Consider the following 23,710-nt stretch of genomic DNA (forward strand, 5'->3'; position numbering starts at 1 on the left):
CAGAATAATGGTTGTTCTATTTATATGAATAATATCTTTTATGGTCATGCACCCTTGAAGAGTGGTCTATTTTTAATGAATCTCGATAGTAGTGATACACATATTCATAATGTTGAAGCCAAAAGATGCAGAGTTAATAATGACAGTGTAACTTATTTGTGGCACTGCCATTTGGGTCATATCGGTGTAAAGCGCATGAAGAAACTCCATACTGATGGAATTTTGGAATCACTTGATTTTGAATCACTTGGTACTTGCGAACCGTGCCTTATGGGCAAGATGACCAAAACACCGTTCTCCGGAACTATGGAGAGAGCAACAGATTTGTTGGAAATCATACATACAGATGTATGTGGTCCGATGAATATTGAGGCTCGTGGCGGATATCGTTATTTTCTCATCTTCACAGATGATTTGAGCAGATATGGGTATATCTACTTAATGAAACATAAGTCTGAAACATTTGAAAAGTTCAAAGAATTTCAGAGTGAAGTTGAAAATCATCATAACAAGAAAATAAAATTCCAACGATCTGATCGTGGAGGAGAATATTTGAGTTACGAGTTTGGTCTACATTTGAAACAATGCGGAATAGTTTCGCAACTCATGCCACCCGGAACACCACAGCGTAATGGTGTGTCCGAACGTCGTAATCGTACTTTATTAGATATGGTGCGAACTATGATGTCTCTTACTGATTTACCGCTATCGTTTTGGGGTTATGCTTTAGAGACGGCTGCATTCACTCTAAATAGGACACCATCGAAATCCATTGAGACGACGCCTTTTGAACTATGGTTTGGCAAGAAACCAAAGTTGTCGTATCTTAAAGTTTGGGGTTGCGATGCTTATGTGAAGAAACTTCAACCTGATAAGCTCGAACCTAAATCGGAGAAATGTGTCTTCATAGGATACCCAAAGGAGACTGTTGGGTACACCTTCTATCACAGATCCGAAGGCAAGATATTCGTTGCTAAGAATGGATCCTTTCTAGAGAAGGAGTTTCTCTCGAAAGATGTGAGTGGGAGGAAAGTAGAACTTGATGAGGTAACTGTACCTGCTCCCTTATTGGAAAGTAGATCATCGCAGAAATCAGTTTCTGCGACACCTACACCAATTAGTGAGGAAGTTAATGATAATGATCATGAAACTTCAGATCAAGTCATTACTGAACTTCGTAGGTCAACTAGATCAAGATCCGCACCAGAGTGGTACGGTAATCCTGTTCTGGAGGTCATGTTACTAGACCATGACGAACCTACGAACTATGAAGAAGCGATGGTGAGCCCAGATTCCGCAAAATGGCTTGAAGCCATGAAATCCGAGATGGGATCCATGTATGAGAACAAAGTATGGACTTTGGTTGACCTGCCCGATGGTCGGCAAGCCATTGAAAATAAATGGATCTTCAAGAAGAAGACTGACGTTGATGGTAATGTTACTGTCTATAAAGCTCGACTTGTTGCAAAAGGTTTTCGACGAGTTCAAGGGATTGACTACGATGAGACCTTCTCACCCGTAGCGATGCTTAAGTCTGTCCGAATCATGTTAGCAGTTGCCGCATTTTATGATTATGAAATTTGGCAAATGGATGTCAAAACTGCATTCCTGAATGGATTTCTGGAAGAAGAGTTGTATATGATGCAACCGGAAGGTTTTGTCGATCCAAAGGGAGCTAACAAAGTGTGCAAGCTCCAGCGATCCATTTATGGACTGGTGCAAGCCTCTCGGAGTTGGAATAAACGCTTTGATAGTGTGATCAAAGCATTTGGTTTTATACAGACTTTTGGAGAAGCCTGTATTTACAAGAAAGTGAGTGGGAGCTCGATAGCATTTCTAATATTATATGTGGATGACATATTGCTGATTGGAAATGATATAGAATTTCTGGATAGCATAAAGGGATACTAGAATAAGAGTTTTTCAATGAAAGACCTCGGTGAAGCTGCATATATATTAGGCATTAAGATCTATAGAGATACATCAAGATGCTTAATTGGACTTTCACAAAGCACATACCTTGACAAAGTTTTGAAGAAGTTCAAAATGGATCAAGCAAAGAAAGGGTTCTTGCCTGTACTACAAGGTGTGAGATTGAGTAAGACTCAATGCCCGACCACTGCACAAGATAGAGAGAAAATGAAAGATGTTCCCTATGCTTCAGCCATAGGCTCTATCATGTATGCAATGCTGTGTACCAAACCTGATGTGTCCCTTGCTATAAGATTAGCAGGGAGGTACCAAAGTAGTCCAGGAGTGGATCACTGGACAGCAGTCAAGAACATCCTGAAATACCTGAAAAGGACTAAGGATATGTTTCTCGTTTATGGAGGTGACAAAGAGCTCATCGTAAGGGGTTACGTTGATGCAAGCTTTAACACTGATGCGGACGATTCGAAATCGCAAACCGGATACGTATTTACATTGAACGGTGGAGCTGTCAGTTGGTGCGGTTCCAAGCAAAGTGTCGTGGCGGGATCTACATGTGAAGCGGAATACATAGCTGGTTCGGAAGCAGCGAATGAAGGAGTCTGGATGAAGGAGTTCATATCCGATCTAGGTGTCATACCTAGTACATCGGGACCAATGAAAATCTTTTGTGATAATACTGGTGCTATTGCCTTAGCAAAGGAATCCAGATTTCACAAGAGAACCAAGCACATCAGAAGACACTTCAATTCCATCCGGGATTTAGTCCAGGTGGGAGACATAGAAATTTGCAAGATACATACGGATCTGAATGTAGCAGACCCGTTGACTAAGCCTCTTCCACGAGCAAAACATGATCAGCACCAAGACTCCATGGGTGTAAGAACCATTACTATGTAATCTAGATTATTGACTCTAGTGCAAGTGGGAGACTGAAGGAAATATGCCCTAGAGGCAATAATAAAGTATTATATATTTCCTTATATCATGATAAATGTTTATTATTCATGCTAGAATTGTATTAACCGGAAACATAATACATGTGTGAATACATAGACAAACAGAGTGTCACTAGTATGCCTCTACTTGACTAGCTCGTTAATCAAAGATGGTTATGTTTCCTAGCCATAGACATGAGTTGTCATTTGATTAACGGGATCACCTCATTAGGAGAATGACGTGATTGACATGACCCATTACGTTAGCTTAGCACCCGATCGTTTAGTATATTGCTATTGCTTTCTTCATGACTTATACATGTTCCTATGACTGAGATTATGCAACTCCCGTTTACCGGTGGAACACTTTGTGTGCTACCAAACGTCACAACGTAACTGGGTGATTATAAAGGTGCTCTACAGGTGTTTCTAAAGGTACTTGTTGGGTTGGCGTATTTCGAGATTAGGATTTGTCACTCCGATTATCGGAGAGGTATCTCTGGGCCCACTCGGTAATGCACATCACTATAAGCCTTGCAAGCATTGTGACTAATGAGTTAGTTGCGGGATGATGTATTACGGAACGAGTAAAGATACTTGCCGGTAACGAGATTGAACTAGGTATCGAGATACCGACGATCGAATCTTGGGCAAGTAACATACCGATGACAAAGGGAACAACGTATGTTGTTATGCGGTCTGACCGATAAAGATCTTCGTAGAATATGTGGGAGCCAATATGGGCATCCAGGTCCCGCTATTGGTTATTGACCGGAGAGGTGTCTCGGTCATGTCTACATAGTTCTCGAACCCAAAGGGTCCGCACGCTTAAAGTTACGATGACAGTTATATTATGAGTTTATGTGATTTAATGTACCGAAGGTTGTTCGGAGTCCCGAATGTGATCACAGACATGACGAGGAGTCTCGAAATGGTCGAGACGTAAAGATTGATATATTGGACGACTATATTCGGACACCGGAAGTGTTCCGGAGAAGTTTCGGATTAAACCGGAGTGCCGGAGGGTTACCGGAACCCCCCGGGGAAGTATTGGGCCTTGGTGGGCCTTGAGGGGAGAGAGAGGGCAGCAGCCAGGAGGTGGCGCGCCCCCTCCCAAGGGGAGTCCTAGTTGGACTAGGAGAGGGGGGCGCAGCCCCCTTTCCCTCTCCCTCTCCCTCTCTTTCCTCCCCCCCCCCTTCTTTCCTAGTAGGACTAGGAAAGGAGAGTCCTACTCCTACTAGGAGGAGGACTCCCCCTCTCTCCTTGGCGCGCCTAGGGCAGCCGGCCTCCCCCTTGCTCCTTTATATACGGGGGCAGGGGGGCACCTAAGAACACACTTTGATATACGATATTTTAGCCGTGTGCGGTGCCCCCCTCCACCAGATTACACCTCGATAATACCGTCGCGGAGCTTAGGCGAAGCCCTGCGTCGGTGGAACATCATCATCGTCACCACGCCGTCGTGCTGACGAAACTCTCCCTCAACACTTGGCTGGATCGGAGTTCGAGGGACGTCATCGAGCTGAACGTGTGTAGAACTTGGAGGTGCCGTACGTTCGATACTTGATCGGTCGGATCGTGAAGACGTACGACTACATCAACCGCGTTGTGATAACGCTTCCGCTGTCGGTCTACGAGGGTACGTGGACAACACTCTCCCCTCTCGTTGCTATGCATCACCATGATCTTGCGTGTGCGTAGGAAATTTTTTGAAATTACTACGTTCCCCAACAGCGTCGCGCCGTCTCTCCGATAGTGGTCGGGGGCTCGACATCGACATGCCCCCGGAATGGCCGCGAGGGGCGGCACGTCCTCGCCGTCGGCCTCGCCTTCTTCGTCACCACCACCCTTGCGACGCCAGCCATCCAACCGCACGCGCGCCGCGCGCGGGGCTTCGCTTCGGTCGGCCGCATCCGTCCACGCGCTGCTCGCGTCTGCTCCCCTCCGTGTTGCGCCTTGCTCCGGCCAAAACGCGCGCTCACTCCTTCATATTTCATCTATGCTAGCTAGCTAGATGCGAGTCAAACAATGATCAAAGCATAGCCATACACAAGCCAGATATTGCCTATACACTACACAAATACTACCCACACAATCCCCATACACTAGCCAGATGCAAGTCGGGTGATAGTCAGACAATGGTTGTAGTTGGCCCGTACATTGGCTGGATACAAGACGCACACCGCCCGTGCGCTAGCTCGCTTCGGCCGGCTGCGCCGCCAGCGCGCGCTGCTCTACATCGCTCTGCTCCGTCCGCCGCGCGCTCATGCCCAGCCATCTCCACCACCATCTCCAGCCGTTGCACGTGAAGCACAGCGTGCACCCACCAAGCCGCCTCCTTGGTCTTGCTTCATTCTGGACCACTGCTCCTCCCCACAGCCCCGCTGATTCAGTCCACGGGTCGGCTCCGTCCGTGCGATCTCCTCCACTACGACACCGAGCTGCGCTGCCAACGGCCTCTGGCTGGCCGCCTGCGCACTCGCCGGCCTTGCGCCCGCGCTGGCACGGCCGCGTCCCGGCGGCTCTGCCTGCTGCAACGCGCGGCTGCTCCCCCGAGCGCCTCCCGCGGCGAGTCCTCCCACCGCGTCGTGCCGACCCCGCCTCGCCGCTGGTCTCACGCACGACCGACTTCCCCTCAGCCCGCTGCTGCTGTGCGTCATCCAACGCCCCCCGCGGTGCTTCGTCCCCTGCGCCGGCCGCCAACTCGCCCCGGCTCCAGCGCCCGGCCGGCTCCGGTCGTCCTCGCGCCCGTCTGCGGCTGGCCTCGCGCGCCCGTGTCTTCCTCCGCCAGGCCGGCCTCGGCCGCGTACGGCCTCGCGCGGCCTCGCGTGCCTCGCCTCTCCTCCGCTCAAGCCGGCGGCTGCGCCCCCGTGCGCACCGGCTCAGCGCCTCCGCGACCGCCGGCCTACTGCCGGCTGCTCCTCGTGCCCGGCTGCCGCCTTCCCGCAGCTCGGCCATCGCCCCGCGCTCGGTCTCCACACCCGGGGGCTGGGCGGGCCGCCTCGCGCCACGCCGGCTGCCGCCCCGGCCGCCTGCTCCGCCACTACTCCGGGCCGACTCGGCGCCCGCGCTGCCCTTGGCCGGCTGCCGGCTGGCCGCTCCTCCGGTCCGCCCCGCCAGCCGGCCGGGTCGCCGCTGCCGCCTCTGCGCGCTGGCTCCGCCTTGCCGCGCTGGCCGGGTCGCCGCTACCGCCTCCCGCGCGCCGGCTCCGCCTGACCACTCCTCCGCCTGCCAGCTCGTGAGCGCTGGCTCCCGCGGCCGGCTGTTCGGGCAAAGAAAAAGGGTCGTTTTGTCGCTGTGGCCGGCTGCTCGTGCAAAAGAAATGAGTCCGGCTACCCACAGCTGGCTAGAAAAGTCAGCGGCCGGCTGTCCAAAAAAAAGAGAAGAGGCTGACTGCCTGCTAGCTGACTGGTAAAAAAGAGAGAAGTCAAGGGCTGTGTGCCCAGCCAGCTGGCTAAGAAAAAAATGTTCGGCTGCCCGACCGAAGAGAAAAGGAGAAAAGAGGGAGGCCGGCCGGGTCAACGCAGTACGCCGGCTGTGAAAAAAAAGTCCGACTACCCAGCCGGATGAAAAAGAAATGTGTGTCCGACTGCCCACCGTCGGACAAAGAGAAGAAGAAGAAGACAAAGTAGTTGCCGGGAGATCCGGTCCGACTGCTCAGCAGTCGGCCCAAATCTCGGGGGCTACACCCAGCGGGTGCGCTGACGCGCCCCCGCGAGAAAGAGACAAAGTAGTCGCCGGGAGATCCGGCCCGACTGCTCAGCAGTCGTCCCGAATCCCGGGGGCTACACCCAGCGGGTGCGCTGACGCGCCCCCGCGAAGAAGAAGACAAAGTAGTTGCCGGAAGATCCGGCCCGACTGCTCAGCAGTCGGCCCAAATCTCGGGGGCTACATCCAGTGAGTGCGCTTGCGCGCCCCATGGAAGACTGCAGACAAGAGAAGAGTTTTGTTCGGCTGCCAGCAGCCGGCAGAAGAGAAAAACAAGAAGAAAAAGGGCGCTGTCAGACGCCTCGCCACCTGGCCGGCTGTGCCAGGCCGGCTCGGCTGCGTTCTGCTTGCCGCCTGGCCGGTCAGGCCCGACCGGCTGGACCCTCCTCGAGCGCCTAGAGGCTCGAGGGCTACACCCAGCGGGTGCGCCGACGCGCTCCGCGAGCGCCGAGCCGCGCCGGCTATCTTCGACGACCTCCGCCTCGGCTACACGAAAATCAATGTGAGCTCCTCACCCGCATATTTTTTCACCGCGAGAGCACGGATAACCCCGAGCGATGCTCGGGGGCTATCTCCGCATTTTATTACAGTTGCAGCACTGTTCGCCCCGGCGCTAGCCAGAGTTGGCCCGGGGGCTGAACGCTTGGCCTGAGACGTTTGTTCCCGCAGACGGCTTAGTAGCGTGCGCGGTACCAAAGGCCCACTCTTAGTCACAGACCGCAGAGCGGCTGTCCGACTAGCAAGAGTGAACGCTGGAGGCCACCCACGCGAAAAACGTCCGGGAAGAAAAGCGGTTCGGGCGACCCGACCGTTTTCTTTATGAGTATCTGCTCGGTTAAATTCGCTCCCAGAGTCTGAGTATTGTACACTTCACTCCGCGGCCCACTCTCAGCCACAGACCGCAGAGCGGCTGTCCGGCAAGCGAGAGCACAAGCCAAAGAGCGGAGGGAACATGAAAGAGATTGAAGGGGGCTCGGACGAAACCGAGTCAGCACCCTCCGCATAAAACTTGCAGTGCTAAAACCAATCATTTGATATATCTGCGTGGACTAACTTTGTCTTTTGCATGATCATTTCCATGAAACACCCGCCAAAAAACCTCCGCCCAACTTTGCCAAGTTGCCCGGAGGCTTGGGGGCTATTGTCGGAGTAATTGGCCACGGATACCCCGAAGACGGCGAGACAATAATTCAAGACATCGGGGCTAGCAAAGCCCCTCAGTCCGACTGCCCGGCCGCTCCTGGCGGCTCCCCGTCTGACTGCTCATCCGGCCGGCTGCAGACTGCTGACTGCGCCGACCAGCCGGCTGCCGACTGCAGCCCGACCCGACATCGACAAGACCCCGACGTGGCGGCCATACCGCGGACGAGACGGCTGTACCTCGATGCCATCATGTACAGTGTCACTTGTCCCCTGGCACTATTTATGAAGTGACCCAGGGGACAAGCATGACACCCCACCATGCCCCCTTCTTCCATGCCACCACATAGCTTACATGCTAAGCTAGCCATGCCTATATAAGGCACACATCCATCCATCCACTCCCATGGGCACACACATGCACTCACGCATGAGCACCCACGGTCATAACCACTCGGCCACAAGAGCATGCATGGTCATCCGGCCACCCGCATATACAAAGTCAGATGCCTATGGCACTGACCAATGATACAGCTCCAGGAGCACTATGTACCAGATATACCAGATATACTCAGACATGCAGGAGTAGGAGTATTATCTCTCCGGAGAGCTCCGAACCTGGGTAAACTAGCGCGTGCTACTCGCATACCCGCTCCCGGGCCTATCAGCAGCAGTCTTGCCCTCACATTAAGCCCTTGTGGCATATGTCGACTCGCAAGCCCCCATGAGACTACCACGACACATGTGGATCTTCATTCTCCATAATGGAGAGTGAGGCGCTATCTTGTTTTATGCTATTTTACCTTAGAGAGAGTAGGAGGTCCTAGGTAGTACTCATCATGTGCTAAGAACAATTAACTAGTGTTGGTTATGACTATGATGATGAGGAGGAGTTGTTATTATTATTATTATGATGATGAGTTATGTGCTAGAATGATAAGTTGTTATATGACTATGATAATGATAAGTAGGACTTGTTATGATGATGATGATGAGTTGTTATTATGATCATGATGAGTTATTATATCAGTGGGTGAAAAAAACGTGGATTAGATTCAAGTGGATGGATCCGGATCTTGGATCTCGTACCGGCGCTCCGGCGTGAGCATTAATTGCGTAGTATGTGATCTTGCTCTGAACCATGGCGGAGCGCCGGAGTGGGAGAGGGAGGAGGTGGATGGGCTCGGATTGGCGGCGCGGAGAGGGGGAGGTGGATGGGCTAGGGTTGTGGGGCGCTGCCCAGGTTAAATTAGGCGAATTTGGTCTCGGGCGACGAACCGGAGCGGCGCCACGCGGCGTTCACAACACAGCGACGAAGGAGGCGCCCGTCGGATCGCCAGGTTTTCGGGCAAGTCCGTGTGAGACCCCTTCGTCTATGTGGCAGGCGCGCCCGTGCGCCCCAATATCCGACTCATATTTAGGTTGGATATGAGAGGTGCCGATCAGTTCGGGCGTTTGAGGCATGTTTGAAGGGCCGTCTAGGTCAAAAATCGTGACCGGGCGACCTGCCCAGGCGTATGAGACAGGTTTGGAGCGCCTGGTTGTAGATGCTTTTAAGGGAGTCTCCGATTTTGAGATATAGGGAATAAATTTTAGTGGAACTGCTGAACTTACGATGTGTCTACAAGACTAAACCGCTTTCTTGAAAAGCCGGCCACAGCAGCACTCGGTCCACTTCTCCCGCGACAACCGCAAAAGACGGCGGCGGCCATGCCTCGTTCCAAACCTTGACATACGCCATCGTTTATACCAACGCCCCGACATCATGACCTCTTTGTTTCTATCACCGCCCTTGCCGCTAAAACCACACACATCTTTGTATGCTTCTGCTCGCGACGCCCATTATTTATATACCCGCGATTAATCTGTAACACTGCACACATGAGCTTCGACAATCAAGTAGTAGGAGCAAGAAGTACCAGTCGAGGTAGCACAGCAGGTATCCCTCGGTTTTCTGCAACCATGAGCAAGCCACTCCTCGAGCTGATGGCGGCCGTGGACGCCAGCCCTGTGGCCGCGGAGGGCGACGGGGCTAACTTGGTATCCCGACGCCGTGCGAGCTACGGCCGCAGCCGACAGACGGTGCCGGTGGTGGCGCCGCAGATCCCGCCCGCGCCATCGACGGAGACGGACGCCAGCTTCGAGTTCAGCGCCGTGATCAGCAACAGCTCGGCGTCGCCCGCCAGCATGGTGTTCTCGGACGGCCAGCTCCGGGCGCACCAGTTCCCCGCCGTGCGGTCACCGGCGGGCTGCAGCCAGGCCGCGTCGCCGGTGCTGGGCTCATCCGTGGGTGGCACGGCCGGGAGCAAGAAGCGTGTCAGCTTCGCGGCGGACGGCGCCGGGAAGACGGCGGCCAAGTCCGGTGGTGCGCAGAAGAAAGGCGGCGGCATGCTGGGGTGCATCGGGTCAGCGTGCGGGCTGTCTCGTGACGAAGTGGTGGAGCCGACCATCAACGCTAATCGTAAGGTTGTGTGTGTTTGATTGTTGAATTTGGCAGTAAGTGATCTTGCGTATGCGCGCTAGCTTGTGCATTCCAGTTCGTGTTGTTTGGTCCGCCCTGCTTTGATTAATTTTCCTTTGTCGTCACGGCCTCACGGGTGATGGACTCTTTTGGTGCTGCTGTCATCAAGACACCTAAATTTCTTCGTCTCCCCCTCATTTGTTCAAATGTACCTCCTCCGTTCCTAAATATTTGTTTTTTTAGAGGTTTCAAATGGTGACTACATACAGAGCAAAATGAGTGAATCTACATTCTAAAATATGTCTATATACATCCGTATGTGGTGACCATTTGAAATCTCCAGAAAGACAAATATTTAGGAACGGAGGGAGTATCACGTATGCAAAAATCCCCAAACGCAGCCCTTATGTGGGGAGGAAATGGGGTGTCCACGCTGTTAGGATGATCTCCACCGTCTGGGCCCAACGGCCCACCGGGCCTTAGATCTGCGCCCTGATCGGGGGCGTTCAACCCACTATGGGTGACGGGCCCCTGTCACCTGCACTATATAAAGAGGTGGGGGCCGACGGCTCGCATCACGAAGTTCGTCGCAACGCCGTACACCCCACCTAATCCCCTACCGATCTAGGGTTAGTGCAGTGCTAATGGGAAGCGCCGCCACCACTTCGCCCACTACTCTCTGCCATCACCGGCCACCGTCACCATGGCATCTATCAATGGTATCAGCCAGAGATTGGTTTAGGATTTTTGGTACAGAAAAGAAAAGGAAATCCTCTCCTCCCCAAAGAACCCTAACAGGGCAGAGAAAAGCAAACAAAAGAACACAAAAGTACACCGGAGAAGGCCTTGGGCCGCCGGCAAAGTGCGCCGCCACTCGGCCGCGCCTGTTCCTCTCGATCCCCACACGCATCGGCAAGCCGAGGTGCGGGGACGAAGAACCAACCCCACACGGGGCAAAGGGCACCACCACCAAGCCGTTTGACGGCGGCGCGTTCACCCTCGAGGTGCTCGCGCACGCCGGCAAAGGGGTCAGCGGGACGCCGCATCGGAAGGCCGCGGCACCTCTCTGCTCTCTCTCTCTCTCTCTCGCATACAGGAGGATGGTGGATGGGTGAAGTGAAGAAAGGGAAGGGGGCTCGCGCGGCGCGGCTTGACGCCGTGGCCGGCGGCCGGTGTGGCTCTAACCCGCCGCATAGAAAAGCTCCCGTGGTCGTCTTCAGGGGAGCAGACGAGGGCGCAAGCGCGACCCTCTCTCTCTCTCTGCCACAGAAGCATGAACAGAGGAAAAGGATGGGGGAGGGAGAAGAGCTCGGGGGAACGGTGGCTATCAGCCCTCTCCGGCGGCCGGCGGCCGGCGTGGTACGCCACGGCGCAGTCCGGGGAGACGCGGGGTCGAGGAGAGGAACTGGATCGGGGTCGGGGGAACTCGCCCGGTTTTGTTCGAGAGAAAATCGCGGGTGACCGTCGGATCGTGATCGATGGCCCGGATTGAAACCCTAACCTGCTGCAGGCCTTGGGCCAGAGAGGAGCTGGGCTGCTGGCCCTGGCGGGCCTTCTAGGCCGAAAGCAGAAGAGGCCAGGCCGGCTCGCGTGGCGCGGCGCGGGGAGCAGGCAGTGGACCGGCTTTTTCCGCTGCGGGCCTCACGCGTCAGGCCGAGGCTGTAGCTGCGCTGCAGTTTTCTTTTTTGTTTTTTTTCCAGTTTGGGCAAATTTTATTCAAATTAATCCAACGAAAATTTGTCTAGAAAATAGAAAAGTCAAAGAAAAGTTTATGAAAAGAATAAAAAGTTCATGAATTTTTATTCATGTTTTCCGCTGCAAATAAAAATAAAGTGCTTTTTTAAAAAGAGAATAGAATTAAAGTAAAAGATTAAATTGTTGCTTCTCTAATGCATTTTTGAACCAACCGGTTAAAATTGCTTAGAGAGAAAAAGAGTACGGAATTGTTTCTAAATAGAATATTGTAAAGTTTCCGCTGCAAATTAACAATTTTATCCGCCAATTAAATTGGAACCAACGGGAAAATTTAATTGGAAGAATGGTTCTTAGCAATGTTTTTCCCCTGTGGGTGAAATAAGATGCAGATAGTTTCCGCTATGACAAAAGAAAGATATTTGTTTTAAAGTTAAAATATGGTATTGTTATTTTCTGACTAACGTTGATGATAACAATACTATAATTCTATGAGTCTTATGTTCAAAGCTTAAACTCTGATAAATTTTGTGTCAAAGTGATCAATTTTCAGAGAACAGTTAAAGATGAAGAAATGCTCTTGAACTAGAGAAATGCATATTTCTTGTTTCCGCTGCAATAAAGTTGAACGATTTGAGATGAAACAAGCAACATGCGTGTTTAATTTGACCAACGTCGGATTAAGCATGTGTGTCAAAGAGCGTTCGGATTTATTTCTGAATTTCATGATTGCATATGCAGTCAAAAGAGCCAATTCTGGCATTTATGTTCCTTACAGGGAATTACCCGCATAGCGGGAAAAGAGGATTATGATAAAACCTGCATGGCGGGGAAAGTCTAGCTCTTTGAAGTTTCCTCAATTCACAAAAGTTAACTTCGAGTAGTCAGATGAACTTCGAGTAGTCAGATGAATGAAATAGATAATTGAAGTTTCCTCAATTCACAAAAGTTATGAATGGTTTTTGAAATTGTGGCAGAAAAGTTCTTGCCACATTTCGAGGGGGAGAAAGAAATATGAGATAAATTAAGAATGATGAAACTCCTCTATGCTGTCGATAATGTGATGCACATTATGCATCTAAAGTGATCCATTAATGAAGAATGTGATCGTCTGGGCTAGTACGACGGTCATAATAATACCCCTAAAGAAAAGAAATAGTTGTATTCCTGGATCTTTTACAGTTCCGAAAGCAGACTAAGGAATACTAAGACGGTGCTTAAAGTGCCATAAAGAAGAAAGTTTTAACAAAATAAACCCAAATTATAAAGTTTAAAGATACGCCATTTTTAGTGAAGATGGAGTAATCTGGGGGAGCATGTTCTATGACCTATACAACACCTGATGTTAGCTCTATAAAGGATGAATGAGTACACATGGATCTTGTGACATATGTCCCTGTAAAACCTATTGCCTCTTGGAAATAAAAGACTATAGAATTAATTGCCTCTTGGCAATGACAGAGTAACAACAGCCCCATATGAAAGAAGTGCCAGTACCTGAGACACAGATGGTCTCAAGGAATGAGAAAATCAGATACTTCTGATTACTATAAAGTCTATGTTAGTGAAATTCAAATCGAGGTTGATCACACCTCATTTAAAGCGCTCAATCGAGCTTAGAGAAGTGTCTGATTGTTTAAATGATAAGAGACTATGTGAGATGAAATAAAATTGGTGAATCCCGACAATGTTTGGGACTCATAAGTAATTTTCAATGGAGCATAAACAGTAGGCTGTAAAAGGTCTACAAGGTCAATGTGACTCCAAAGGAAATATGTAAAGGTGTAAAGCGCGACTTGAATCGAAAGATTTTGTGCAAAGCGAATGAACAAATTACAATGAGTGTTAGTGGCACATCATGACCGACATCATGATCTGAGTTACATCAGATGAAAGTAAAGAACACAAGGGATACTGCTTCAAGAATTTTTTTATGGACTAGAGCAAGTCTCTAGATAGTTGCATTTAAAGTTTAAAGAATCAGATGATATTTTGGGTTAAAGAAAATGGAAGGACAATTGTATTCATGCAAAGTTATAGAATGGGAAATTCATTTCCCAATCCTGTGCATGTGGATGACGTCCTACTTGCTAGTGGTGATGTCAATCTACTTCAGGAGGAGAAAAGAAGTTCTTGTCCTCAAAGTTCAAAATTGCATTTCTCGAATTGTCTCTCGTTATAAATATCGAGATTCACCAAGAAAAGAATAAAATGGGGTATTAGGAATGCCGCATGGACATGCTAACAAAGGTCTCTAAAGTATGCATGCGAGAAAACCTACGCCTGTTCTTATAGTCAAGGGTAATGGAACTGGAAACTATGGTGTTCCAAAAGTTGATGAGAAAAGATTGAAAACGGCTATGGTACCATATGCTTCAGCTGTTGGAAGCTCAATATATTACCCTGACATAGTTCATGTATCCAGGTTGTTTTGGCAATGTCCAGTCCATATATAGATCACTGGGATGGAGTCAAAGATATCGGCCTCATGCTGAAAGAAATAAGTGCTCTCAAAAGATTGTGAGTACAAAGACAGGACTTGTGAAATGTGTAGCGAAATCCACAATTGTCGCTAACTTTCATACTTGGAGCTTTTTGTGTGGAAAAGCTCCAAAGAATGAAACAATTATCATCAATGTGATGCAAAGATATTTTATAGCTTGATATGAGGCTGAGTGACAGGCAAAATGGTTAAGGAGACCTGTACCCGGTGTTGATAATGGTTGACAACGGCGATAACCATTTTAAGTTTTTCGCTCCTATAACAACGAGTCAAGTGTTGATGTCAAACACATTGACACAGAGTTATGCGTTGTAAAGGAGAAAGTCCGGAATTATGTAGAAATGCTTGAAGCATAAAAGCAACAGACAAGTGTTTGCAGATCTGCTTATTAAAGGCTTACCGCCCAGTGTGTTCGAAGAACACAGTCGACATGGGTTTTATGGTATAGTCTAACATTTCGGACAATAAAAGGGCCCAAGGTTAAAGAATTTGTTTCAAAACAGAGAGGTACGTTGTGGCTGTCTGATTCTATCGGCAATTGTGTTGTGACGATGAAACATGTTCTATGTATTGATCTGTTATGAAACGAGTAAAGTATAAGTATAAGGTCAAAAGTAAAAGTTGAGATCAAGGGGGAGAATGTTAGGATGATCTCCACCGTCTGGGCCCAACGGCCCACCGGGCCCTTAGATCTGCGCCCTGATCGGGGGCGCTCAACCCATTATGGGTGACGGGCCCCTGTCACCTGTATTATATAAAGAGGTGGGGGCCGACGGCTCGCATCACGAGGTTCGTCGCAACGCCGTACATCCCACCTAATCCCCTACCGATCTAGGGTTAGTGCAGTGCTGATGGGAAGCGCCGCCACCACTTCGCCCACTACTCTCTGCCATCACCGGCCACCGTCACCATGGCCGGCACCGGTGGCTCCTCGAGCCACAAGGAGAAGGTAATGCCTACCATCAGTTGCCGGAATCCTAGCCTACACGATCCAGAGCATCTATCACACGCATGTTCAGCCAGCCACGTCGAACACAGTCCACCCCAGACCACTTTGGCTCTTTCTTTGTCTCTCACTTCATCTCCACCAATTATATGCACATGTCCGGACAATTTTGGGGGACACCATTGTGTGCATAGATAAATGAGCGTCCGGAGCGGACACATAATGCCAATGTCCACAGACAAATGAGGGGCCAAATTAGCCTAGCCCAGCTGAAAATGCTCTACTAACCGAAATATAGAGAAACTCCATTGAACAAACTAATTTAATTAGTTCCTAAAATATCTATAACAAGAATGGATCACATCACAAGAAAGGCCACAAAGAAGCACGACTACTCGACTAGGCGTAGCTATAGAGGTGTAATGTGGTAGGCCGTTCGAGCATGATATAACCAACTAAGAGTGGAGCAAACATGATAACAATGGCTTAACATGATCATTTGTAGTACTGTGTTTTTACAACTAACTTGCTTTCAGACTTACTGTCTGAAGAGCAAAGAGACATCTTTTTTGTTCATTCTTTTTTCTTTCCTGGCTCTTATCGCTTCAACGGCCCAGCTCCGGTGGAGAGGCTGTCACTGATCTGAGAAGTGAGTCTATAGTTCAGATAGACTAATTCTGCAAATGCCTAACCCCTGGAATCAATTTCAAAAATTAAGCGTCAAGTTTCCATAGCAAGTCATGGGTATTTAGCTAGTTATAAGGCTAATCTAACTGCCGTTGATCATCTATCTGTACCAAAAAGGACCACGTCAGAGTTCGCGAGGAAGCACGGCAAGTGTGACTCTAGAGGTGTAATGCCATAGGTCAGAACATAATGTGACAGCACAGCAAGAAACATGAGCCCTTCACAATGGCTTAGCATGATCAGTTATGGGTATTTTTTGGTAGCAAACCACGGGTACTTAGCTACTAAAACCTAATACAACTGCCGTCGGTCATCTATGCCATGACCATATTCTTTGCTTATTTAGTCCAGAGAATGTACAAAATGAAGTCACGAGGTAACTGAAATCAAACATGCACTTCATAAAGTCTCTGCAACAGCAAGAATTTAGAAACACATGAACCAGCAACTTGATCTTTCAGTACCAGCCATGAGGGGAAAAAAAACCACTTGGTTTCTTTGTCAGGGAAGGTCATAACAGTATGTTGAACAGCACGCCTAACAAATGCACAATCTTAACTGCCAAGCTCAGGTTTGTGATGCTATACCTGTTACCCACAGAACCACTCTGGTCTTTTGGAAAGTTCGAGCAAACCTTCCGATGAGAAACAGAAATTGATTCAACACAAATTTACAAAAGCAGGATTTAAACAATATCGTAAAAATAAAACTATCTTCTCAGTGCAATGGTAAGCCTCTATTTTTGTATGTCCTTCTAGCTCCATATTGTTAGTTATCACCCAACCATTATGCATGAATATGACACAGATCCAGGTATGCAGAAGTACCAGAAAACAATCCACCATGAAAGAACAGTAGCACCTACTGACTGTGGAAACTAAGTAAGAAACATCAACAACATCAACCGTAGCTAGCTTCAATGTCATGGACAGCCACAAGCCAACAAACACCGTCAACATACATTGCTGGTAGCCCTGGCCTATCCGTCGCTGCGTCGCGTGGAAGGATATCAGAAAATTCACAAAAAGAAGACAAACATGACTATGTTATAAAATGTAAATATTGGTGAGTCTTGTATGTTGTTGTAAAATAAGCATTGAAGCAAAGCCTGCCAAATTTAGTACCATTTTCAATCTAATAAACTATTACATTCACCCAGCTTTGAAGCACAGCTAAACCTTCTTCATTCATATAAACGCCATGCTGGTTTTCCTAACGAAACTGCTTTGCAGACGACAAAGGCATGCACGCAATGGTGGAGCTAAGGCTGGGCAAAACCGGGCCGTGGCCCGCCCAGCCAAACAAGGATTCGGTGTAGATTGGTGCTGAATTTGGGCCATAAGAGCAAAATTACAGACGTGTTTCTTAAGCTAATTTGTTTTGGCCCGCCCAGTGAAGCGTGTTTAGCTCCGCCACTGCATGCACGACAGCTGCACGACGGGAGTGCTGGCCGTCTGCTACCCTTTGATGATACGGATGAACGAACGGATGTGCACTGTCGTGCAGAAATCGTCTGGAAACCATCGTGTGCACAGCAGCACTCTTTTCCTAATGCATCCTCAGCCATCTTTCTAGATGAAAAGAATATTCTTGACAGCTAGCATGAAGCATAGGTAGAAGAAACTGAAGCTTCAAAATTTAGTATTTGGTAAACTATACTTCTCATCTAGCAACACATGACCAACTAATTTAAAATGACTTAATTCTGTATGCAGACGTAGCTGCATAGTGCACACCTAGCATTGCAATCGGGTAGTCTTCACTGGAGTGCCAACTACTAGCAGTACATGTTACATAAACACCTAAAAGCACTTACAAATTTATGCATGTGGCCTTTTGGAAAACAATATGTGCCTATTTTCAACCCAAAATAGATAGTACGTACGTAGTATTTACTTAATCAGCTCAGCAATATACTATCCTCTCTGTACATAAATATTACTAGAAACGTACTTATTCAACAGAATGAAACCTACCTAAGAACTAACGCAATCCAAGTGCATAAGGTCAAAATGGACCAAGCAAACACTGCTACACCAGCCAAACGAGAACAAACTCAACACAGAAGGAACAAGCATACAATTGGCACCATTGCTACGAATATTCATTGGTACAATCTGCTTGCAATCTACTGCAGCCAGTACAGATGACCTGATGAATCATTCATGCACACCTTAAGGACAATGATGCACCCCTGATAGGCTGATATAGCTTAAAGTTTGTAGCAAGGCACCAGGTTCATGAAACAAACATCAATTCCCCATCTCATAGGCATCTCTAATAAAGTAGTAGTAATAACAATAGATAATCCCCAACGAAATGCCAAAATAGCAGCACTCCTCGGTGGATCAAGGCTCGGGGTCAGCACCTTACTCCTCCGTTGGGGGCGGAGCAGTCACCGACGAACCCTCCGACTCTTCAGCGCTCGGTTCCGCGGGGGTCTCTGTTGCGGCGGCGGCAGCGGCGCGCGACTTGGCGAGCTCGAGGAGGCGGCGGCTGACCTCCTTGGAGTAGGCCTGGAGGACCTCGATCCCGTCCTCCAGGGAGGTGGGGGAGGCGGCGGCGGACTCCGAGGCGGCGGCGAAGGCCTCGGCCTCGACGGCGGCTGCGGCGCCCTCGGCCTCGGGCTCAGGGATGGCGCCGTAGCGCTGGGAGAGGACGCTGGGCGCGGACAGGGTCTGCACGACGCGCCGCACTACGGCGTCGCGCGTGCGCTGCGACGGCGGCCAGATGCTGAGCGACGGGAGCAGCGTCTCCGACGAGGACTTCTCTGCCGACGCCGGAGGTGTAGCGGCGTCGGCGGAGGCTTCGGTAGGCGCGGGGTGGATGTCCTCAGCGCCGGCGTTGGGGGCGTCCTCGGCCATGGCGTGCAGAGCTAGGGGAAGGGGGCGGAGAGGGAGAGATCTGTGGCGTGGAGTGGGAGGAGAGCGAGGTGTCCTTCTGTGGGTTGGAGACTTGGAAGGTTGGGTCTGGTTTGGTTCGCGTCACGGGTGAGGGAGACTGCTCACGTGTCACGTCACGTGAAGACGACCAGCGTGCCGCGTGCGCCGTGCGCCCATGGGTTTTACTATCGGGCCGGTATATGGGCTGCAGGGCCGACCGATGCTCTCTCACTCCCAAAAGCATTTGCCATTTTGTTGACTAAAAAAGATTTTTTTTCTCAAAAAAAAGACTAAACAAGATTTAAAAAAACATTTGCCTTTGTTTTTGTCAAATGATAAGTACGACACGCGTGCCACGAAGCACTCCTGCCTTGACGTTTTATATACAACTAAAGTTTCCATCTGAAAAGAAAAAAAAATAAACTAAAACTTCCCATCCAAAAATAATAATTTGTCATACGTGACAACTAAAGGTGACATCCTCGTGTCAGTAAACTTGTCATAAAAAAGTTTGGAGTTGCCATGTGTTTGGGTCACACATGTGACATTTATCAGGGCCTGTGTTTTTTCGGAAGAAAGCATAGTTTTGACTGCACTGCGGTCTTCACTGCTTTCCACGGTGATGGTGTTGGCAATGATCCTATCCTCTATTTCCTATTCAATCTTTTTCCCTAAAGAGTCTATTTAATGTTTCCTTAAGCTACAGGTTATGATGAGCAAGCGAATGTTCGTTGTAATTTTATTTTTTACATGTCGGCTTGTGTCTTGTTGTTCTTGATTGTACTGTCTACTATTTTTCATGATAAATATCATATATGTATGCCCTTTCGGTGTCTTTTCTCAAAACAAAACCATGTTGATGTCTCATGTCCTCTCGATCTCTAACACCATATTCATGTACACCCTAAACCTTGCAAAACTAGATTAATGAGGCCCGAGAGGTTTCACGTCACACCATAGGTGATTTTCGTTTTTCAAAATGCTTTGGGCCGGCCCATGTTGGGGGTGGGGCGCCCTGTTCTTTTTTTATTTCCATTGTTGTTTCTCATTTCTTTTTCAATTTCTTTTTGCTTTTAAAACTTTACCAAATGTTCATGAATCCCAAATTCTGCACAAAAGGTTCGCGATTTTTTTTCAAATTTCCAAAAAGACAACGAATTCAAAAAATGTTCGTGAATTTGAAAAAAAAAATGGAATTTGGAGACTGTTCTTGGATTTAAAAACACATTCCAAATTTTAAAAGATTGGCTGGCTCGCGAGCCATCAGATCTCGCGCATTGAACAGTCGAGGCATCATCCACCATTGCAACACAGGTCTTGTTTTAGATTATTTATTTTTTTTGCAACAAAGTCTTGTTGCTGATTTTTTTTCTTATTTGGAACAAAGGCCTTGTTGCAAAAACTCGTGCCATAGTGCTTCGTCCCATGGCATGCATGCGTCAAACAGTGCACGTGGCCGATAGCATGCCTGCTGCATCCCGCACATCGCGGGTAAGTGTCAGCATGCCCCCACATGACACGTGGAAGGCGATGGACGTGAGTGTTGTTTTTGACCTGGTGATTTGAATCATTTCCCATTTAAAATTGTTCAAGAATTTAATTTTATTTCCAAAAAATTTAAAAATGTTCACAAATTTGATAATGTTTCCGAATTTCAAAACATATTCACAATTTTGGAAAAAATAAAATATCAAATAATTATGAATTTAAAAAATGTTCTTGAATTTCAAAAAACGTTGTGAATATAAAAATATTCCAAATTTTAGAAATAATATTCACGAATTTGAGATGAATGTTCTGGATTTCAAAAATGGTAACAAATTGGCAATAGTTTCATGAATTTAAAAATTGTTCCAAATTTGGAAACAAGTTCAAAAATTTGAGAAAATATAACCTTATTTCAAAAATTATTCTTGAATTTTAAAAAGTACTCAGTTTTTTTTCATGAAATTAAAAAAGGTTCAGATTTTAAAAAATCATGAAATTAAAAATGTACTTCATCTGTCCCATAATATAAGGCATTTTTGCAAGCTAACATAACTTGTAAAAACATTTTATATTGTAGGACGGAGGGAGTAAAAAAAGAAAAATAAATATGAAAGAAACAAATCAGAGGAATATTTCGCGGGCGGGGGTGCGTGTTTGATCGCTATCCCTCGACCTGGGTACAAGAGATTATGACTCATAACTTTTTTTAGTATAAAGATTATGACTCATAAGGTTTTCTTTTGGCGTCTGCTACGCCTAAGCCGGCTGATGCCAGCCAATTTTAAACCGCCTCGCCCACCATCGGATGCAATGGACTGTGACCCTCCGATTAATTAAGTGACCCCGACATAACTTCCATCTTGTGCACATGTCTATCCACAACGTATCCAACCAGCAACGGCGGCATCCCGGCGTCGCGTGGCGTAACTCCTGTGAGAGCCTCACAAGCTGCAGCCCTCGGGTTGCAGCAGCCAGGTTTCCCACCCCCTCACAAAAACGGCCGATGAGCTTCCCACGCACCGCCACCGCAGCAGCCTCGGCGAGCTATGGGGTTGCAGCACGTCGCTACTGGTGATGCTTCGGCCGCCTGGCTATGCTCTATTGCAACGCAGGAGATGCTCCGATGGCTTGGCGACGCTCCATTGTAGCACGGGCGATGCTCCGACGGATTGGGGACACTCCATTGCAGTACCGGCAATGCTCCAATGGCTTGGCGATGCTCCGTTGCAGCACCGGTGATGTTCCGGAAGCCCTACGATGCTCCATTGCAGCGTCGCGACGTTCCGGCGAGCCCACAATGTTCCATTGCATCACTGACGAGCAATGATGTTCCAGCGGTCAACGAGTGCTCCATCACAGCGCCTACAAGCAGCACCGGCAATGTTCCAGTGGGCCCACAATGTTCCATTGCATCACTGATAAGCAGCATCGGCGATGTTCCGTTGGTCGACGAATGCTCCATCGCAGCACCTACAAGCAGCCCCGACGATGTTTCGGTGGTCCGACGAATGCTCCTTCGCAGCGCCGATGAGCAGCACCGGCGATGTTCCAGTGGTCCGGCGAATGCTCCATCGCAGCGCCGACGAGCAACACCGGCGATGTTCCGGCGGGCCCACAATGTTCCATTGCATCACTGACGAGCAACGATGTTCCGGTGGTCAACAAATGCTCCATCACAGCGCCTACAAGCAGCACCGGCGATGTTCCGGTGGGCACTGTAGCGACCCGACCCAAATGGATCAAGTCTCTGTGCTTAAGTGTCATCCCTGGATCGGTATGCTGACACACACAGTACTCGAGGATTTATAACAGAGGTAAATCACATGTATAAAGTAACGTAAATACTATTACCTCAATCCATATAGCGGAATTAACAACAAAGTTTTGGAGTTCCCAACAACACCAACGACAAAGTTGAGTGTAGACATCGTAACCCTAACGTATCACTTACTCATCGTAAGGTTCTTGCAACATGAGACGTTGCAGGCATGTAGGTCAGCACATTGAATGTACTGGCAAATTCACACCATAGAGCAATGATGAATAATAGCTATCACTACATGCATATTTGGCTGGTGGAGGCTCTAAGTTTATTTTTGCATAAAGCCAATTTTTCCCTACAACAAAGAAATATATTTTATTTAACTACAAAGTTTGTTGAAAACATTGAGAAGGTAACCCCAACTCAATCCCAATTAAAAGTTAACAACCCAACAAATTAATTAGGTAAAGTGATGAGATCAACATAATAATTCAAGCACCAGATACTCAAGATGTCCATAACCGGGGACACGGCTAATCATGATTAGTTTATACGCTCTGCAGAGGTTTGCGCACTTTTCCCCACAAGACTCGATCTCCTCCGTTATACTTCTCGCACTGCATGATGTTTGAGAAACGGATGACTGAGACACAATCTTTCAAAAGCGTTAGCTCGTTACGACGGGTAGACAGTACCACCTACATCCCCTACATCTACTAGTCTACCACTGTAAGAGGTCACACAACATACTCAACTATGCCAGAGCCCATAATGTCTTGTGGCTGCACACGGAAGTTTCCAGCATGAATAACATAATGATCCCTTTGAGCCTGGGTGGTGAACCATAGGATGATCACACGGGTACCCCGGGATCTCCTAGGACAACACTGGATTCCCCAGGTGCCCGGGCAAGCCACTGGTATCCCCAGGGTGCCCCAACCAATCCGCCCAGATGTGTATTAAAGTAGACACCTTAAGTTTCCCTTAGTTAATATAACTCTCACATCTTTCATGAAATCTCACATACCTGTTTTGAATCGAAAGTGCTTGATCCTTTGTCAATGGTTACAGAGAGTATATATATCCCCTGGAGAGACGCGACGATCCCGAAGAGATGCATCGGTTCCAGGAGGACGGGAGAGAGGCGACGGTTGCAACGGACACAGGCGTCCGTACGGGTGCAACTCGTTCGATGGGCAAGGGGAGATTTCCCTTAATTACAGATTATAGTTTAATCTTAACACTCCCCCTAATTTACGCTTGACCATGTAGAATCATCTTCACGATTGTCCGGGAAGCTCTATCATCTCAAAAGATTCTCCTTCAAAAGTTCTTCATAAAATCTTTGATGAGATCCTGAAACATATACTCACAAAGAAAGATAGCATAATGTGATGTCATTAAAATAAGGATATCTCAAGAAGAGACTCCCCCTAACACCTGCAAGTCCCTAAGTCTTCGCATACCAATTCCATGAACACATTTCTGGAATGTAGAATTTGGTAGAGACTTGGTAAATAAATCAGCAAGGTTGCCGCATGATTTGACTTGCAGAATGCTTATTTCCCCGCTTT

General features: G+C 48.3%; 1 protein-coding gene across 1 annotated transcript; it reads right to left on the reverse strand.

The window, feature by feature from the left end:
- Positions 1 to 16,714: 16,714 nt before the first annotated feature.
- LOC123052213 (MFP1 attachment factor 1) lies at positions 16,715 to 18,994 on the reverse strand. Its single transcript, XM_044475328.1, has 2 exons — positions 18,373 to 18,994; positions 16,715 to 16,993 (listed from the first exon to the last, which is right to left on the reverse strand). Exon 1 carries the CDS (start codon positions 18,866 to 18,868, stop codon positions 18,374 to 18,376), a length of 495 nt encoding a protein of 164 aa, XP_044331263.1. The 5' UTR covers positions 18,869 to 18,994; the 3' UTR covers positions 16,715 to 16,993; position 18,373.
- Between the last annotated feature and the right edge of the window lie 4,716 nt (positions 18,995 to 23,710).

The sequence above is a fragment of the Triticum aestivum genome, chromosome 2D, assembly GCF_018294505.1.
Source record: "Triticum aestivum cultivar Chinese Spring chromosome 2D, IWGSC CS RefSeq v2.1, whole genome shotgun sequence".
Lineage (NCBI taxonomy): Eukaryota > Viridiplantae > Streptophyta > Magnoliopsida > Poales > Poaceae > Triticum > Triticum aestivum.